General features: G+C 33.7%; 1 protein-coding gene across 1 annotated transcript; it reads right to left on the minus strand.

The window, feature by feature from the left end:
• Nucleotides 1–3,167: 3,167 nt before the first annotated feature.
• LOC128220783 (zinc finger protein ZIC 4-like) lies at nucleotides 3,168–18,963 on the minus strand. Its single transcript, XM_052929310.1, has 2 exons — nucleotides 17,571–18,963; nucleotides 3,168–5,666 (listed from the first exon to the last, which is right to left on the minus strand). Exons 1-2 carry the CDS (start codon nucleotides 18,427–18,429, stop codon nucleotides 5,122–5,124), a joined length of 1,404 nt encoding a protein of 467 aa, XP_052785270.1. The 5' UTR covers nucleotides 18,430–18,963; the 3' UTR covers nucleotides 3,168–5,121.
• Between the last annotated feature and the right edge of the window lie 1,595 nt (nucleotides 18,964–20,558).

The raw sequence follows: 20,558 nt of genomic DNA on the forward strand, positions 1-20,558 counted from the left end.
TGTCGCCCCAAAGAAATGTCAGAGGGAAGAAGCGAATTACAAAGATAGATCTTCCGACTGTTATTTTTCTAATGTAAATCTTTACCTTGTTGTACTTTTTTTAGTTTTTTACACACATTTTATATAAGTTTTAATATCGTTTTATCGCCCTTCCTCAAAATTGCAATGAAAACTTAAGCAACAAATCCAGGTGCCAAATCCTTGAATATGATCCTTTAAACGTAGTGATTTTTTTCGAACTTTTCACAACGAATATTTTAAATAACCTCTATTTTTCATCAACTTTGTTTATATGCCGATATTATCAGGACATTTATTGCCTACTTTACTGTCAAGTTTTTAATTAAAAACATTGTTAGTTATCTACAATTTCAGGTTAGAAAAAAGACAGTGTTCCACTAAGTTGAGAATGTTCACTAAAAAACTAAATGAATACGGTCCAAGACAATACACGTATTACTTAATAAATGTTTGGGCTACCACCTTGGAACGGTCAGTGTAAACATGATATCACTAGGGGTTGGCAACTGGATACTTCTTTGTAACGTCCAGTTAAAATGACAACATGCACTGACTGTGCCTTTAACTCTGTGTTGTATGTATCTCACTGAGTGTAGCTGCCTTTAAAACTGATCATTGACACAAGGCTAGGTAAACACCGTCATATTTACAGAAGTCTCTCATAAACTTAATGTAATAAGACGAAGTGTTTAATTTCAAATGTATCAATCGGCTTAATGGATAATTAAAACACAAATATAACCCGCATGTCAACATTAATTTGTAAAGAAGCTGCCTTATAATTTTGTAGGAAATAGTTTTAATCTATGAGAATGTACCTTGTGAATAGTCAGTTTAGCGAGTGTTTGTATTCTTCCAGTCAGCTTACAAGCAGTTTTTTAATATGTATGTTCTAATGTCCTTTATTTTCATATAAGGTTGCTTTTATATTGACCAAAAATGTGTCACAAGTCAGAGTATTAATGTTATTTGCTTTAACTAATGTAAATTGAATGTTGCAGAATGCATCTCTAAACAAAACGTTGTATATTAGTCTAATTATAACCTATGCTTTATAATGTACATTAAATGCAGTTTACACTCTCTATCATTCCAGTAATACTTTACACGGTGCTTTCTTTGTTGTATTTTATATATTTTCTGTTTCTAAACCTGTTATCTTTAATCAAACTTTCTCTGTCAGTTTCAGGAAATGTCTATATACGCCATTGATTGATGGTTTATGATTAAAACATCCAAGTAATGCACACAATTAAATCACGCCGGCTTGCGTCTAATACCGTGCTTCAATATCGCGTATGAATACAATATGGCGAATCAATGTCGTATTGTCGCCTTTGAGAACTCTAATCATAGACTCTTTCGCTTAACTTAACTCAGACAAACGAGCAATTTTAATTCAATAACAGCAATTTTCTGAGATACATTGTGGTGACCTTGAAATTAAATGATTGATTCAATACGATAGGATTAATATCCCATTTATAATTTCATTACAGTTGTTATTAATATCAATTTATAACTGCCGCAACTGCCCAGGAGTGTTTTCAAATTGTTTATAAATGGTGTATTCAACACCAGAAAAAGCCTCATTTGTGATAAACAACGACTAAAGCATATGTACATTTCATCGCGGTTTTTACAAGTTTGGTTTGTTCTTCTTTTATTGTTACTTTCCTGGCAAAAGGGCAATTAAGTCATCTATCTGAATGTGTTTATATGTATGATGAATGCCTGAAAAGAAGAACGAGAGTTATACCACAATTAATGGCCTTTTCAATACAAATTGTCTGTTTTCAGATTGGAGCCAAGCGATAAAATACAAGAATAAACGATCATGCGAAGCATTTCGTGATTTAATTAACTCGAAGTAAAGTATACCACCGAGTTCTTATTTGATGATATAATTGAAAACCTGCCGCCTTTATTAAAAAGCTCTGCTCAATTGACTTAAGCCATGCAGAGAGAAGCGTGGCTAAATCACTTATAATTATTAATGATTAAACGCGTAACATGAATAACTAAAACAGCGCTTCAAAGTTACAAGAGACATAGTTTCTCGTTTGGACTGTCTATTGTTAAAAAATGAATGGAAGTAGAAATCGCCAATAGGCGCGTTCTTGCATTCTTCAATAAATCGATATATCTATTGCTAGACTAAATGTCAATTATGAATACTGTTCAATACCAGATCTAGTTATTGGATATGAACATTTGAGATTATACGACCAAAACAACACTTGTGTTGTAAAATTGTTACAATGCTTCGGAAAATATGCAGTTCGAAAAGGATATGCAATGTGCTATTTTTGTAACTCGCGGGTATCCAGATGGGAAAAATATTTAGTTCTTTTTTAATGCTGTATTCGCTGGTATTTTGCAATGGTAGTACGACCCGTCTTTTAGCACAAATTATACTGTCGTATTAGTGGAAAAAATCATCGATGCACGTCGCATTTTAGCTTACGTCATTCACTTTAACACATTGCAACTTTTCATCACTACTATTATGCAAGTAGATTTGTGGATATATCTGCTTTTCATTTTACACGAATAATGTCCCCTATCTGTCCCTCTTCAAGATCTGTACCACCCGATGGCAGCACACCATCCTTCGATTTTGGAGATTCACAAACATACACATGACACACAAGAACACTGGTGGTGGTGTGTATTAGTGTTCAAAATTCATTATAGCTCATTTGTCAACATCTTCGTCGATAGAATAGAATGTTAATAATGCAATTTTTGAATGTAAAACTACAGATAAAGCCCACACTGCTGTGTGATACCGTTGGTGCTTCCTTGCACAAGGCAAAACATCTAAATCTACATGTTTACGGCACTGTATTTCAACATTCAATGTACTAATATAATAATGATAGCTAACTGCTTCATATTATAAAGGCCCTGAAAATTGCACTTTCTAAAAAAGAAATTTATTTTTAAGAGACCTTTATAAAGGAGATACAAAAAGCGGATATTTCGGTCAAAACCGTTTACATCTACACATGAAACAATTGAAATCTGAGGAAATGCAATTGATTTTCTTTCAAAAGAAGTCGTCGGTATATACAGAAAATATGAATATTCCCGCATGTTCGGCTAGTATAGGTGACTTTGGGCAAGAAATATAAAAACTGAAATATTTCTTAAAATTTATTTCAAGTTTATTGATCATTTAAATTGCAAATTCATATTTTATAATACGTCATCTATATATAATAACTTAAATTTACACGTACAAAATAAGCAGACACATATATTTAACGTTTTAACAGATCTGGCATTGTACACAGTAAACATAATAACGTGTTTTTATAACACAAGAACAAAAAGTACAATATATTATGCAAAGAACAGAACTTTGTATTACGTTCTGAAATAAATATTGAATTATTCAAGGATCACTGTGTTCGTAATTAATTTTATAGTTCATCCATTTTAAATCAACAAAATCGAGAAACAGTATTTCAAAAGCATGAATAAGAATAATACATACATTTGAATGGCAAGAAAGGACAATAACTAGACCAGTACAGTGTTGACCTACTACAATTTCATTTCATGATTATTAAAATTAAACTAAACAAGTTTAGGTTAAGTTAGACTAACAAAAGACAATGAAAACGATTCAAAAACTAGATTTTAACAAATTAAAGTAGTTACTTTAAACACCGCCATCTTAAAAAAAATCAAGTCCTCATCTGTCTTAAGGTAATGTCATTAAAAACAAAACGCCTACGCTAGGATATCAATTCATTAAAAGTAGAACATATATTATTACCATGACAATAATGATATTCCATATATTAAAAACACCGGCTGTGCAAAACCCGGCACACCGGAGCAAAAAATGCCGGGCTTTTATGAGTTCGTTGCGGGGTGTCTTAAAGTCATTCAAAATAGATATAAATCCCATTCAGGCCAACATATGGATTTCAAATTTAATGAATAAAAACGCTGTTTAGCGTTTATAAATCGGAGCCTTAGAATTAAATCAGTCCTCTTATTATTTATTATCATTTTAGTATATTATAAACGATAATTGTATTCTTTGCAGATTAGTCCACTCTAACACAGTTTAAAGTGTACTGGCCCGCCATTTTCAAACCTGACTGTCACATAAATATTTACCAACAAATAAAAAAGTTGTCATGAGGTAGATACGAGTCCACGATTCGTGTCTGTTTAGAACATGGAGCATTGAATAAAATTTGGTAAGGTTTAGCTTCATTTGGTAACTTTTGCTCTTCTGTGCAAAGTCATGATATGTTTTACAAAACAAAAAGCACATTTTAAAAGCAAAACTTGTTTACAAAATAATAATACAGTGTACTGAGAAAGTGTTGTTTTTGGTAAATATGTTAAAAGGTGCAATATAAACATATTTTATTTTATTTTTTTCAAAATGAATCTTTTATCTAAATCATGCTTCTTATAATACGATTCCAAGGCTGATTTTTTTTAAATGGATAAGAATGTTTTCACTTTTAAACCGTTATAGACCTGCATGTGTATTAACAGTGTTTTTTTTTATTTGCGTAAAATGCGTAAAAATCTAATAAACGGCAACATATAAAGGGTAACCGTTCTGACAAAATGTACCTCTTAAAATCACATTATCACGATATGGCCACGAAATTAAAGCACAGTTACAGTTTGTAACACATAACCTGCACAACAAATGAACACTTGTTAGAAAGTTTGCGTTGGTGCAGGTGCACAACACTGTTCATATGGTATACAGAAATGATATCATTACGTTTCACATTCTTCACAATACGTGTAATATACGTAACCATCTCTGAATCACAAAGAGGGGTTCAAAGTCTTTGGTAATAACATGCTCATGTAAGCTTATCATGTCTTCATGCGCACCCAAGACACAAGCTTTGCTGCCTCTGGTATGTTGTTAACTCCACAAAGCTACAACTCTAGGCGGAGATGGAAAATAATATGGATAAATACTTCTCCAAAAATCTCTTTTAGCCTCGTTGTCTTGTATCTCTACTGCAGTCCTTGTAGAATATCAAGTTAACGCCACGAGTGAAACCTATCGTAACAATTTAAGCGTAACGTTACGAGTGAGGCCTAACGTCACGAGTATTGCACAAGGGACGGCGGATGTAGCGTCGGTAAATGTGAGTGCATATGGCTGCCGAGGCCGCCAATAGGCGAGTGTTCGTTACTTGGCGGTGTTGGCATCCCTCCGGCCGTCTGACACACATACCATTCACTGAATTTTGTTCCATTGTGCGAGTCTTGGGATAAACTATGATGGTTCGCTGACGTCAACGGCGGACTGGACGTATTTGACGCCAGTCCACTGTTGTTAGATTGAGAATTAACCGGAGTAGGCGTGCCTGCTGGATGGGGCTTAATGTCCACCGGTGACGACATTGACTCATCGTTGCTATGACAGTCATCGTCGGAATCGTAGTCCTCCGGAATTGGCGACGTTTTCCCGTGCACCTTCATGTGTTTCCGGAGTGAGCTCGGGTGCGTGTAGCTCTTGTCACAGCCCCGGATCTTACAGTTGTACGGCTTGTCGCTCGTGTGCACGTGACTGTGCTTCTTCCGGTCCGAGCTGTTGGCAAACCGTCGGTCACAACCATCGAACTCACACTTGAATGGCTTCTCGCCTGAAAATACATAAAATATAATATGTATTATAAGCGTAAATGATTTAATACATATAACTGTATTACATATTAAATATACAAATAACTACTACTACGCCTACGTCGGCAACGACAAGTGTGTTACAGTGACAATTTTATAGAACGAAAAGCTATATACGTTATTGCTGCTGTTAATGTTGATTAAGTTAATTAAACTAAGAAACAATACATTTGCTTTACGTTTTCATGCGATTTCAAAATTATTTTTAAAATTAACAATATCATTCTGATCTCATGGAACTGCCCAGTTACACAATATGAGTTCCGTGGAATTTTAATCATTCTACAATAAATTTCGAATAATTTATTCATTATTTTTTGTGTGGTTTTGAAATGAAATGTAAACAAAGATATTGAAGAAATTGGACTGACACTAACAACGATATTATTATTTATTCAAATATTAGATTAAAGATGCATTATTCATTATAGCGACTCATAAAATCGTTTTCTCCCGTGCGGTCTTACTAATACTTAAACAAGGTAACAATTTCTTTTATAAACTTAAAATAAAATTGAATAAAATTTGTCTTAGAGCAATATAACATAAACACTTCCATTGAGTCACGCACAAGACCTATCGACCTTCACCAAGTAGAAAACGTCGGTCCATTCAGCATTGTAATAAAGTTTCAATTATGTGCTGGGCACGTTGAATAGAAGCCCATTGTTCTGTCGGCTCGTCTTTCGACTAACCCTTCGAAATTCCTTCAGTTGAATTCTAATTCAGCTTTTCAGACAACTAATGCAAAACGATAGGCTAAGAATACAAGCTAACTTAACTGGTATCTTCTTGCATTTTGAGACCCATTACAAATTTGATAGTGCCAGTATAGTGGCCCGCGGGGAGTCGGAGTTTCAAGTATTTTGTGGAGTTTTGACACTTATAAATTACAATGGTGAACATTTTTACAAGCGAATAGGCCGTGTGTTTAGTGTATTTGAATAATTTTAAGAACCGAATCCTGCAGAGAAGGTGAAAAATCACCGTACAATTGACTTCATATCGAAATAAGTAAATGGGTCTACAAGCGATCAAATGTCACCTGATCCTTTTAAAGCACACTCAGACCCATTGCGTGAATATTGTGAACATAGAAATACATATTATATAATTAATTATTGTTATGACTCACTGTTTATCTTTTTTTAAATTCTCATTTCTGATAGTTCTCATATTTCAGTCTTATTTTAGCTATTTGCAATTTATATGACGATAGGAAGCGAATGTTTCTAACCTTGACAATAATCAACAAACCTCTTCTCTAAGATTATGATATTAAGACAGTTTTGAGAAAAAGCTTAACTTATGAGACGATATGGAGTCAAATCTATGTTCAGCCTTGAGATATTATAGTATGTTTGTGCCGCGTGAAACATCTTTGGAAAACTGCACTTCCAACTGCCGGCATTTTGATGATTCAAAAAAGATATTTTGCATTATCCAAATATCATAATTAGCCACAGGATGGTTTGCAAATATGTGAGGTCTTTGATGGATGGGAATATTTCTCGATCGTACGCGAAATAAGCGGCATTTTTAGAATGATCTAAGCGACATCCGTCCCGATAGGCATCATCCAAGATGGCCACTATCTGTACCATCAAATTAATCAACAATAAATTGGTTTAATTAACACATTTCTGTCCGAAAATTATGAGCTTCAAGATGGTTAGTTTTCTGGTTAATCATTTAGTTGTGGAAGATTATGTGTTCGAAGATCGTGACATGTTAAAGGAACTCTATCATAGATCCCGCGTTGGCGGACATATATTCAAACTATGTTGAAATTTAGTCCATTATTCATGTACTTAAAATTAATAATAATAATAATTCCAGACATTTTGTATTTCCCTTTTAGACCTAAATTATTCAGTAAAACTCATAATGAAGTACTGGAAAACATACAAAGTTTGTAAAATGTTTTAACTTGACATCAAAACAGAATTTTGTCATGTCAAACATACAATATGAAAGCCAAGTAAATTCATATTTACCCAGGAAACACTAAGCAACGTGGGAAAAGCAGTGATTCTAAGGCTTTTACGACTTCAAAATTTTCATTATTTCTGTATTATAGATCCATTAAAACAAATGAAACATATTTTCTAAGCGCTGTTGAGTACGTCATTCTGTTCCCGCCACATTTTAGCATGACAGCTTGACGAGTTAGTGCCAGTATTCCACTTTTGCCGAGGCACCTTCCACTAAAAACACTCAAGTACCCTCATTTACGATAATTGGTGAAAAGTTTTCAAACACTTGTTCTTTTGTAGAAATGTACATTAAACGGTGGTTGTTTTTAAGAGGGCTTTTAGTTGTTCGTGAATATTACACATGTTTCTTGAACGATTTTAACTAGAGAAACATAAAACTGCATTTTTTGCTTCCGCGCTGATATTTTATGCGTACATGTTATGGTACACATGCAGTTTATACTTGAGTTCTTGGAATGAAATCGCATATATAGAGAAAGAAAGAATGAACTAATGGCGGACGAACAAACGAACGAACGAATGAACGAAAGATGGATTGGAATTACACTTGTAAAATATATACATTAACTGGAAGGATGAATAAATAAAACAAATGAACTAGAGCCCCAGTAAAACTCTCTAAAATCCTCACAGAAGCATAGACATTTGAGAATCAATTGTAGTGTGAAGATAAATGGTCCCAAAGGTGCTAGGAATCTGATAAAACCAACAACTGACCGAGCCGCCCGACAAGAGTGATACACATGTTTACACTGATAGCATAATTAACTCATCCTAACACTCGACTCATAGAATCAGGATGAAATAGAGGACCATTGTTTCAACTGGGTTATTATCTTTTACTTTGTCTATTTGGGAAAAGGAATTTCAGTTAATTGAAAGTCGTTCGAAATGAAATATTAACTGAAACTTTATAGCAACATGGTTGTTTCAAAATCAAACTTATATACAAAATAACATTATCATTTTCTGTTTTAGTAAAAACACACAGAATATCAAAATTGGATGTTCTAAATTACAAAAAAAAAAAAAAAAAAAACATACAATATTTGTAAACATTTGGTTGGCCATTTTTAAGATTGAATTTGTCCACCCTGTGTTTAATGACAATTCTTTCATCTGCAAATTAGTCTGGTAACCTACGAACAAAGACACGAATACTCAAGGAACCGGTTCTTATATACGCCGAAAGATACCAAATATTCCGAACAACAGGATTAAATGCACCTGGCGAGTTACCCGTCATCATTTCCTGTTTTATTGCCCACAAACCAGGGACTGAAATGTATCTTTCTTTACAGGAGTTATTTTTCGAAACATCTAAGAATGTAATGAACATGTCTGTCGGCGAATGTATACATTTCAAACATTTTTGGCCTCGTCAGAGATAAAACAAAAAAATTATAATCTTTTTACAATTGGATATTTGCGTCATTTATTTATTTATGTATATATCTATTAATATTTATCAGTATTTAATGAAAAAATATTTTATTTATTATAATTTATTCTTCGCATTTATTTATTTATTGTTCATCTTGTAAATTCATGATTTATTTATTTATTAGTTTAGTTTAATATGTTTGTTTTTTTTTCTTTTACAACCACTGTTGTTGTTGTTTTTATCTTTGCTTATTAATTATTATTACTATTCTATTATTATAATTTTTATAATAATAATTGTTATTATTATTATTTATTTTTTATTATTATTATTATTATTATTATTATTATTATTATTATTATTATTACATGTATTATCAGAGTGAAACTTTTATTATTTTAGCATTATATCAGAACACATACCACCTTAAAGAACAAGCGGTTATCGAACTCTGACGGCCAGTTGGCAAAGAAATGATAGTAAGATATTAGATATTAACATGGCTTTATGTTCTCGAAAACTGTTGAAGTCAGTGCATATTTGAATAGACGACGTGATATTTATTCGTAATGCCAATTTTGTTTTACATAACATTACTAATTTACAAACATTACAAAATTTGGTTATAGAGTTTTGAAGTACCGCATTTCTTGATTTTAATTATTTTAATGAAACAGCACAAAAAAATCACCAAATTGGCACATTTGCTCTGAAACATATGCCAAATTGTTCGAAAGGGATGAAATAATTGAGTTATTGGACATTCGTCTATACTTGACCCTGGATCTGTCATTTCCAGAATAAAGCGTTTAGGGGACAAGAATAATTCACTGCAGACGACACCTTAATCAATATTCAAATGTCGGCTGTTACCACGAGGCATCGACTGCAAATGACAGGTCAGGAAAATTTTAGACGAAATTGTTTTTGTTATCTCGTTCACCCCGATTTTTAGCGCTAAATTAGGTTGTTATAATGACTTGGGGCTCTAAGATTCGCAGGAATAGAATAGTTGACCCTACCGACCGGAATTCCGATTTTCATGGCGGAAAATTTACCGATACAAATTATACCTAATTATCTGATTAATCTTTCCATGGTGCTTGAAATAAGATAAGTGTAATTCACTAGTCAACGGCTGAAAGTCAATTATAGAATTACAATGTTTCTATAGAGGCTTTATAAATTTAGTGCTATTAATAAAATTGGCTTAATTTTCTTGTGTGACTTGGTACTTATGTATTTAGAAATTTGACGCAAAATCGTAAGTGATAGAAGTACAATTAATAATATTATAAATAAAATGTTATATAGAAATTAAATAAAATAAAGAATAAATAAATAAATAAATAAATAAATAAATAAATAAATAAATAAATAAATAAATAAATAAATAAATAAATAAATAAATAAATAAATAAATAAATAAATAAATAAATAAAGAAATATTTTTTCTTCCAATATAAGTCAACATATTCAACTCACATTCATAATTCATTACAAATCAAAGGTAATGCATAAGTTATCATTTGAAATGATTTTTGTTTAAAGAATGCTGGAAGCAAATGATTATTTTAATCAATTATCAATTTAATCATTCGGAAATATTCTGATCCCGAGCCCCATGTCAACATTTCATCAAAAATTCTCCGACATTGTGATATTGAATGTGTACAAAAATCTTTTAACAAAATGCCTTTTACAACTTTAAAACCCGCGGTCGAAATTTAGAAATTCTCAAACTGCCGTTCGTCCTTCCATTTGATTCAGAGCAGAGAATCTCTTTCAGTAGACGCTTGACACCTTTTGTAAACACTTAAGGCTCTTAAAATGTTACAATCCATCTTTTGTTGAAATTGAAAGTATTAGCATTTTATTTTAGTCAATAATTGCAGGAAAAAATCCCAGGCGCGCTTGTTTAGAGTCAGTAATTTTAATGCGCTTTGGTCGACAACAGAATAGAGTCTTTTCTTTCTTCACTTGAGCTAGTTTTTATTAAATAAGCATACATACGAATATAACGTCGAACAGTTGTTATGAAAGAGTAATGTTTACTGTGTCTCAAGCATTGTGTTCTCCTGGGTTATGACATAATGTCAATATTCAAGTTCAATGTATCTCGAATAATACAAGACAATGATTTTTATGTTTCACTTTATAATATATCATGTTCATGAATATTTTCTTCAGTAACAGTAGTTAAAAATAAACTGAATGGAGAAATATTGTATAAATTGCAAAAAATATATTGTTGTTTTTTATATAAAATGAACGGCAATGGGTGCCATTATTATTCATATGTGCATTACAAGAGTATGAATACAGTACAACCCATTCCTTATTTAGCAAAGGATGCTGGACTTGAAAAGATAAACAACAGAGAGTTGTCTGCCCCTTTCCTCCTCGTCCTTTGAGAATTTGTTAAGATGTTCAGTTTAGTACCAAGTTATTGACTGAGAGGCTAGTGTTTTGTTGGTCATAATTGTTCATATAAAATATGTGTGGCTTACGATCTTTGTTTTTAGATATTCGCTTATTTTGCCGTTTTCGGTTTCCAGGATTATCATTTTCAAAAATGGAACTGTGAAATTATAGTTGATATTGAAAACATTGTTATACCTGTAATTCAAACATTTAAAGTTCTAGGAACAAAAACAACAAACATCAGCAAAAATGTATTAAGCTGTTTTAGAACAACCGGGTGATACGTGATCATCATATCTGGAGATAACATGAGAATTTGACTTGTGACTCCAAACGGCTTAGATTTCCCTACAGAGGGTCGTTAACTCATCCTTAAAAGGCTTTAAAATAAATAGTTTCCCACTGATTGTGCTAAGAAATAACGCCTTCCCGCCGTGGAATTCAAAAGAGCATTAACAACTTAATACAACAATATGGGCGATTTTTAAGCAATTGCTTATCTGGCGGACAATGGTTTCCACCGCCTCTGTTTGTGAAGCTTTTCATGAAAATAATGTCAGATTAGCGTTTCATTATCAGACTTTTCGCTCTTAAATGATAGCTGATCGCAATGAAATTGCTGTTAACCTGCCATTGTCGGCCTTTCACTGAATATTGATATATAATGGATTACCGAAATGCTCGTAAATTCATCTGGGTTACTTTGACGCTTGAATGATACGGTGACGCCTCGAAAATGGCGTTGCGTAAAATTTGGCAGCAACCGTGAACAATTTTCTTTCACAATGAAGACAGAGTCCGAGAAGAGTCAGAGAGTTATGCGAAATTACAACATGGTTTGAAAGTGCTGATCTAGCGGCTAAGAGAACCATGGTTTAAACTGCTGGTCTAGATTCCGACGGCTAACAGAAATGTGTTTGAAATGCTGATCTAGCGGATTGCAGAGCATAATAAGCTAATAATGTTAATATGATTGACACTCTTTGTTTTTGTTTTTAATAGATATTATTGAAGATGTATGAACTCATCGTAAACTGTAAACTCATCGCTTTTTAATTCACATTAATACTCGTCTAATTTTTAAACATTCCGATTGTTCAACATAAAAATACAAAGGAATCCTTGCTCCAAACCTTTATCAACTAACATATCAAGGACGAGATTTACGTTCATATTTTTTCATAAGAATTGGAGAAATATAAAAAAAAATCAAAGCCCAACCGCGTTTGATGTCTATAATTCTGATGAACGCTGGGGGAGTAGTGTTCAGTTGTATTTCCCAAAAGTAAAATAATGCAAGAAGAACTACATAATAAAGATAATATCACATACAAATAAAGTGTACCAATCGTAAAATCATGATTCAAATACAAGCTGCGCGTTTCATTGGCCGTATCGAAGCGAAGTTGCAAAATGCATTTCGAAATTTGACGTTTTGCATGTTTTCTGTAGTTTTGGGAAAAGAAAAAAATCCTATTTCTTCACAATTGAGACATCAAAGCAAGCATCCTTAGTCAAGGTTGAAGAAAAAAGATCAGAAAAATACATGTTTGAATCATTAATGTTGCGAAAATATCAGAGGGGTTCCGCACATGAACCACCGTCAATCATTTTTGCAGACGACAATTCTGGGACTTCAAACAGTGGCTCGCGTGCAGTCGAAAACGGATCTGAACCACAAAAAGAACCGTTTTCAAACGATCATTTGGCGCTAATATACCATTTCATACCGGACCTAGTCGAATTAGATGGTTCATCAGTCTTGGTTTAAGATGAGTTGAGTTGATTAGATATATGCAATGGTGTAACGGTTCTTCTAGGGAAGACAACTTAACCAGGATTCAACATTATGAAAACGGTTATAGATACAATTTGAACACCTATGTATAATCGTATTGGAGTTATTTGATAGTTAAAATACATCGATTCCATGTTGATTAAAGGATATTTCTCCCAATTCATCATATAAATGTCATCTACATTACATTTCCCTGAATCTCTGGGCATAAAACTGATAATTGCTGGAGTTCAAAGGAAACTTTCTGCTATAAATCAAAGCCTGAAACCGGTTCAACATTTCAAACGTGTGATATGATTTCTGTGGGATGTGATGTAAGTTTTTCCAATCAAGAACTCCGCGACTTTTTGATTTTCTTTACATCTGGGAATTAATGTCTTCTACACATTATGTCCTGAGCGCCGCCATATCAGAGCAGTGGGAATCTTAACGTTAAAGACAAACACACAAGGGTCTGCTGAAGTTTTGAAGTATAGTGGTTGTCTTGTAAATAATTTTGTTTATATATTTTGTATTTGAAGAGGATATAGTAGGTTCATTATTTTGACTAGAAATTTTAATACAAAGGCAAACACCGAGGGCGTGGCTTAAGTGTACAAACGTGGTGGTGTCATGGAAATTATGTCAATATATTTTCTATATTTATATAAAATAGTTTGTTCATTTAATTTCTATGTTTGATTATATTAATAAAATTTAACAATAATAGAACTTTAAAAAAAATTAATGCAAAACTTAGATGCTATCCCTGTAAAAAAAATCTGCGGTAGGTACCATTATTACGTCTTTAAATAGGCATATATTTCAGTAAAGTATTTATAAGTTTCACACAGTTATATATGTTGTTGAACACAAGGTTTTACATGTAAATTGATTACAAAAATATCGCTTACTAAGTAATAATTGGGTAACACAAACGGCGTTCATTGTATAAGATTACATCGACAATGTGTGGACAACATCTTTTTTTCAAACATATGTTTGTCTCAAGCGCAGAAGATTCTTTTGATGCCATATCCTAAACTTGAATGAAGGCATTTAATGTTTAAGTCTTCATTAAAAAGTCCATTTTTGCGATCCTTTAAAAAAGAAAGATAAATCCATCAAATGGTCACCGATGATTGAAAATTTAGCCTTCTTGGCATATTTCCTCTCTGAGATGACAGACGAATATTTACGGCTGTAAAGTGCATTTTTGAAACGAGAAAAACAGTCCAAATTTCCGTAGAAAACACATGTGTGGCAGTCTGATGTTGGCGAACAAAAAAGACGTTCCGAGTTATAATTGTGAGATCTAAGAAGGCTAAAACACATGTAGAATGAAGTATGAAGAATTAATGAGAAGTAAATGCATTTTACCCCACCCACTTTCAGACTGTTAGCAAATTAAGTTAACTTTATGTTCCGCGGTAAATATATCACCTACAGATTCAGGTTGACAGTTATGTGATAAACGATCTCTAAAGATGTTCCAGTACACGGCCAGGGAATTTTATGTACTTCCATTTTTACCGACTAATCGTCAAAAAAGGCAGCGAATGTTTACTCTCAGCATTTATTGAATAATGCTATATAATTTTCCAAATATTATTGTGGACGTAAATAATTTTTCTTCATATACTTATTATGATGATGATGATCATCATCATCATCATCATCATCGTCGTCGTCGTCATCGTCGTCGTCGTCGTCATCATCATCATCATCATCATCATCATCATAATAAGTATATGAAGAAAAATTATTTACGTCCACAATAATATTTGGAAAATTATCTTATTTGCATCAAATTTTATGACCAATTGACCAGAAGTTTATGGAAACATCATAACAGATCAGATTTCACCGTACGGAGCCCGCAATTAACCCAACGAAATATCATTTAGGCGCAAGTGACTGCTAAGTGCCGAAAAGATGCCAAGATTAACCTATTTTGAGGCTGATTAAAACTCATGTGTTTCTAATTTAGATGTCAGTCAGTCATATTGTGCGATCATCTGCATGTATCATGGGCAAGATTTTGTAATCAGAAACAGAAAGTTATAAAGCCGTCTAATGTTCACAAACACTTAGTTTTATTCATAGTGAGAGGACGATTTGCTGCATTATCAGGAATTCAAAATTGAAAGATACATAACATTATTTTAAACCACACTTTTACTACTTTTAAAAAGTCCATTTACGTTTTTTATGTGAAATTCAAATTAAAATGTTTTAAAATGCTCTGTAAACATTAAGATAGCAGGAAGGTTACGTAATTCGAAAAACCTAATTTTAATTGACAGCACCAACCCAGCAGATATTGTATTTTATGGAAAATGGTGTGCACTTAAAATGTCAGAATAATTATAATGCACCTGAAAATATGTTTTAAATCTATGACAAATAATTTCCTTGGAAATAACTGCATAATGTGGACCCAATATGTCTAATATAACTTTTTTCATGTCTTTTATGTTCAGGGAATATAGAAATGTACAATGTCGTAACGGCTTATTCATTTAAAACAGTGGAAATTTAGTTGGCAAATCTTTGCACGAACAGTTTGATAATGAAAACAAAGCATGTATTTCATGAAAAAACCTAAACGCTCAGATCAAATCCTATATTTAAATAAAAAACTCACTTAAAATATGTCCGAACTCTTTTCTAACACTGTTTCTTCTTACAAGGCTAGCTGTGACAATGACAATTTAACAAATTGTTACAAAAACACACAATTAATAAAGGGAATATTATATTTCAACCTTTGAGACGCTTTTTGTAAGAGATTTGCATTGAGAAAATCATATACAAATATTGAGGTTTTCATTTAAAAGGAAGCAATTTAAAGAAAAATCTTAAAGGCTAAAATTATTTTTCATTGTTAAAAAACATGGTTTATTTTATTTGTGAATTCCCAATCCTTTTAAATTATTAATAAATGAATCATTAATCATTTTATTAATAATTTAAAAGGAATGACAATTTTGAATTTTATAAATGGCACTAAACTATATATGCAACCGAACAACGGTTGCAGAAGGTCCAATCAATCATATCATTTATAAGACAAGCAATAATATTCTGACATACACTTACAAAGACTTTCTTCCATTTATAAGTAAATGAGTAAATAAAGAAAATGAGAGGTGTGAATATATATTTTGGTTTCTTTGATATGTTCATTGTTGTTGTTGTTGTTGTTGTTGTTGTTGTTGTTGTTGTTGTTGTTGTTGTTGTTGTTGTAAGATACAAGAATATATTTAAAATGGGTAACAGCTAACAAGAAACATAACCTCAATGAGCTATTTTCCAACATATTGTTTTCAAATATGGCACTATTATTCTAAATGTATACATTTCTAGAAGAAGCATTGATGATTCGAGCAGGGATTTAAAAAAACAACATTTATTTACCAGGCCAAGGTAAAAGGTAACATAGATATCAAGACTTAATATAAAAACTATTATATTAACTCAAGAGCCATCAGGGAATAAACTTTTCAGGTTGGTAAATAAAACATGGTTAATAAAGTGTATATAAAAACTAACTAAGACATGGACATTCGTTTTTGAAGGAACCTTAAGTCTAAACCGAGTTATTTATGCAAAATCTTTTCCCATTTATAATAGTTATAAAATAAAATTTTGGTAAAACATCCTATGTTTTCCCCAAAACTAGATTATTAAGTAACTTAATTTATTTCAAATGACATTTTGGAACAGCGTTCGAGTCGCAAATTGAAGTAATGCTTCTGTAAACAGCTTGGAGAAAGGTAAACAAACTTGATAATACAAAAATGTGTAAACTCAGATAAAATGGATAGCTTCGGTGTCAAATCATATTTAAACATACCATTAATATTGATATAAATTTGTAGTTGTGTCAGATTTATGTGATTGTTATGTTTAAGTTTATGAAATAAATAAATTACATTATTTGAATATCACCAAAAAATGCCTCAAAATAAATAATAATACAAAAATGAAATTGTTTCTTTTTTTTACTCTTGCTAAATTTATAAGAATCTTTATAACCGTTGCCTACCCTGCCCCACCCCCTCAACACAAATCGAGTGAACACCAAAATGGTCAAACATATGGTCCCTACCTACACTGTTCAGTCAGTTCATCCCATTGATAAACAATAGTCAAATCAATCAAAAAATGGTCAACCAGCCCGTGGTCAACTGGTTCCTATTTACATACTATATTAAAACTATGATTATATCTTATTTATTCATGGGTGATATAAATAACAATTTGAACCATTTCTTACCGGTGTGTGTTCGTTTGTGTATCTTAAGGTTCTCGCTGCGCGCAAACACCTTCCCGCATCCCGGAAACGGACAAGGAAACGGTTTCTCTCCCGTGTGCACCCGGATGTGGTTCACCAGCTTGTATTTGGCCTTGAAGGGTCGCCCGTCCCTCGGGCAGTTCTGCCAGTAGCACGCGTGGTCCGTCTGCTCGGGACCACCAACATGCTCTACCGTAATGTGGGTCACAATTTCGTGCATGGTTGTAAAAGTCTTGTTACACGGTTTCTTTGGTTCCGGTTGGTCCTTATCCGACCAAAGGCACGTATGTTCTTGTTTGATAGGTGGCCGCATGTACCGGAAGAAGGCGCCTGGTCCGTGTGGTCCCATGGACATGTGGTTCATGGCGTTCATGGGATTCATTGTGTTGAAATGCGGCTGGTGGGAGAAATGGTCAGCCCGCGGGGCGGACATCTGGTTGAAGTGGTCACGAGAGTACATATCCGCGCCGGCAAGTCCGAGCCTCATCTGGCTGTTGAACTGGCTTCCGGGGTGTGTTGTGGCGTCGTGGATGCCAGGAAACAGCACATGACTACTTCCTGTGTCGTGATGCGTGCTGTGGTAGCTCCCCGAAGATGGAATGAACATGCTATTCGACTCGTGGCTCTGCAGACCCATGTCCCGACGGAGCAGATAGTCACGCGATGCATAGCTGGACAAGTGAGAGGTCGGCATGCCGACGCTGTAGCCGTTGGTCTGCGGCACATACTGGTTCAGCTGGTTGTGGATGCTGCTTCCGTCCGACATGTGGGGCGGGCTGAGTTTCATGGCCCCCGGAGGAAGGTGCGGAGTGTGCGGTGTGTCCATAAACGGGTTAATCATTTTGACAGATTTAATTGCACTTTTTATAAATAACTAAGAGTAATCAAACACATTAACACACGATCAAAATCCTTTTTAGTCCGTTTTTTTCTCACATGCCTACAAAGGCAAAGTTATTAATAAGATATATTACTTCCAAACAGAAGTCCCTTGCTGTGAAAATTGCTGGAACTCTAGCACAAAACGCAAAACAATCGTCAATATTTTTGCGTAAAGGTAAACTATAGTATTTCATATAAATATTTCTCCACTGCGATTCAGTTGAATGATAGGGCAGCTCCCAGTTGAAACCCCAGCGGATTCCACGTCATATCTCAACTTCACGCTAGGTCGTATGTTTGTTCGAGCCCGATCTAGCGCCGTACCACTGTGCTGCAAACGTCTAATAACCGCCGGCGTCTCGGCAAGCTATGTTTTTACAGAACTCCGATACACTCTCTTCAGCACGTTTTAATAAACTTGAAACATTTAAATTCACTCCCCTCTCAGTAGCGAGCGCGGTTTTGGAACGATTTTGAGTCTGTATAACTTCGATGTTTTTGAAAATATCAACTGTTCGTCAGTTAATTTACACAGCGGGTTATCGAACCTTAGTACTCCGGTGAGAAATCACTGCGCATCCTACTGTGCGCTGATTGGCCCGCAGCGTTGTGACAGACAACAAGTCGATAAATAAACACGAGTAGGAGGAGCTTAAGCGAGAGGAAGATGCTAGTGGGCGGAGTTATCGGTCTAGTGGGTGTACACTGCGCTAAATTGATAACAAACTGGGCTGCGCAGTGGGAAGTTCCATCTAGGGGTATTATTTTCTTCGAACGAGTGGAATATTGTATCAATATTGTCAGATACACAATTTTCACGTTGTTTTACAAATCAGAGTAATACGGCGAAATATCACAACAAATATATCAAAACCCCTAAGAGGTATTTTATGGCCAAACAATATCGTTTTCAAACAAGACATTAATTAAATTATTTGGAAATAATATATCAAAGTGATTTTACGAATACACACCCATTATTATATTAATATACTCCTAAAAAGTATATTAGAAGCTCATGCTGAAATTTTATGTTAAATAAATAATATTCTTAAAATGTTTCCACATTATTCTAAATTGTGTTTGTTCTTTTCTTTTACATATATTTTGCAACGAGTGTGAACCAATAATATTATGAGTGTTCTTGTCATTAACTCCCACACTTGCATACATGTTCACAGTATTGATGATGTTGATAACTGAGGTTTCAATCTACGGACAGTCGAACAAAGTTAGTTTTTATGGCTTATATTCATTGCTCTTTATAAAAAAAAAATGCATCTGAATCCTTCCATGAGGCCTTGCGACATATGTCGACGGTTGTTTCACAATCTGAATGATAAATATGCGTTTGTATCTCTATTCCTAATTAAATGAAAATAATACATTACTTAGAAAGGTTCGCATAAGATTTCAAAGAAAAGTACACACGAAGTATTTATACTTTTCGTGGTGATAATTTGCTGAATATTTGAAACACTGGGATTTGTTTCGTATTGATGAAATGTTGGAAATATTTATTTATACAATAAAGTGTCATTGAGAACAATATTTTAGCAATCAAGACTCTTCAATAATGGCTTGATCCAGACCCTGGTGAGCAATGGCCTGATCCTGAATTTTGTAAGCAAGGCTTGATCCTGAATTTTGTAAGCAATGCTCGAGCCAGTATTTTGTAAGCAATGCTCGATCCTGAATTTTGTAAGCAATGACTCGATCCTGAATTTTGTAAGCAATGCTCGAGCCAGTATTTTGTAAACAATGACTTGATCCTGAATTTTGTGAGCAATGACTCGATCCTGAATTTTGTAAGCAATGACTCCATCCTTTATGTTGTAAGCAATGTTCGCTCCAGTATTTTGAAAGCAATGGCTCGATCCAGATGTTTGCTAGTTATTGCTCGATCCTCTTTTTTTAGTAATGGCTTGACCCAGACTTTTATCAGCCGGTCGGGAGGTAGGGTAATATTTTGTATAGATGACTTATGACAAAACAGCACAGTTTACACACAATAAAAAATCCTAATTTCAATGAATCGTTAGGGCCTACAGGGGGAGGTATATGACAGTCTGAGTGATGATGATTATT

This window comes from Mya arenaria, chromosome 15 (assembly GCF_026914265.1).
Source record: "Mya arenaria isolate MELC-2E11 chromosome 15, ASM2691426v1".
Lineage (NCBI taxonomy): Eukaryota > Metazoa > Mollusca > Bivalvia > Myida > Myidae > Mya > Mya arenaria.

What these genes read in the sequence shown, in the direction of transcription:
- LOC128220783 (XM_052929310.1), bottom strand. Translation starts at nt 18,429, where the DNA reads ATGATTAACCCGTTTATGGACACACCGCACACTCCGCACCTTCCTCCG. An exon ending in ACACAAACGAACACACACCG is followed by an intron (nt 5,667 to 17,570) that starts GTAAGAAATGGT and finishes ATGTATTTTCAG; the next exon opens with GCGAGAAGCCATTCAAGTGT.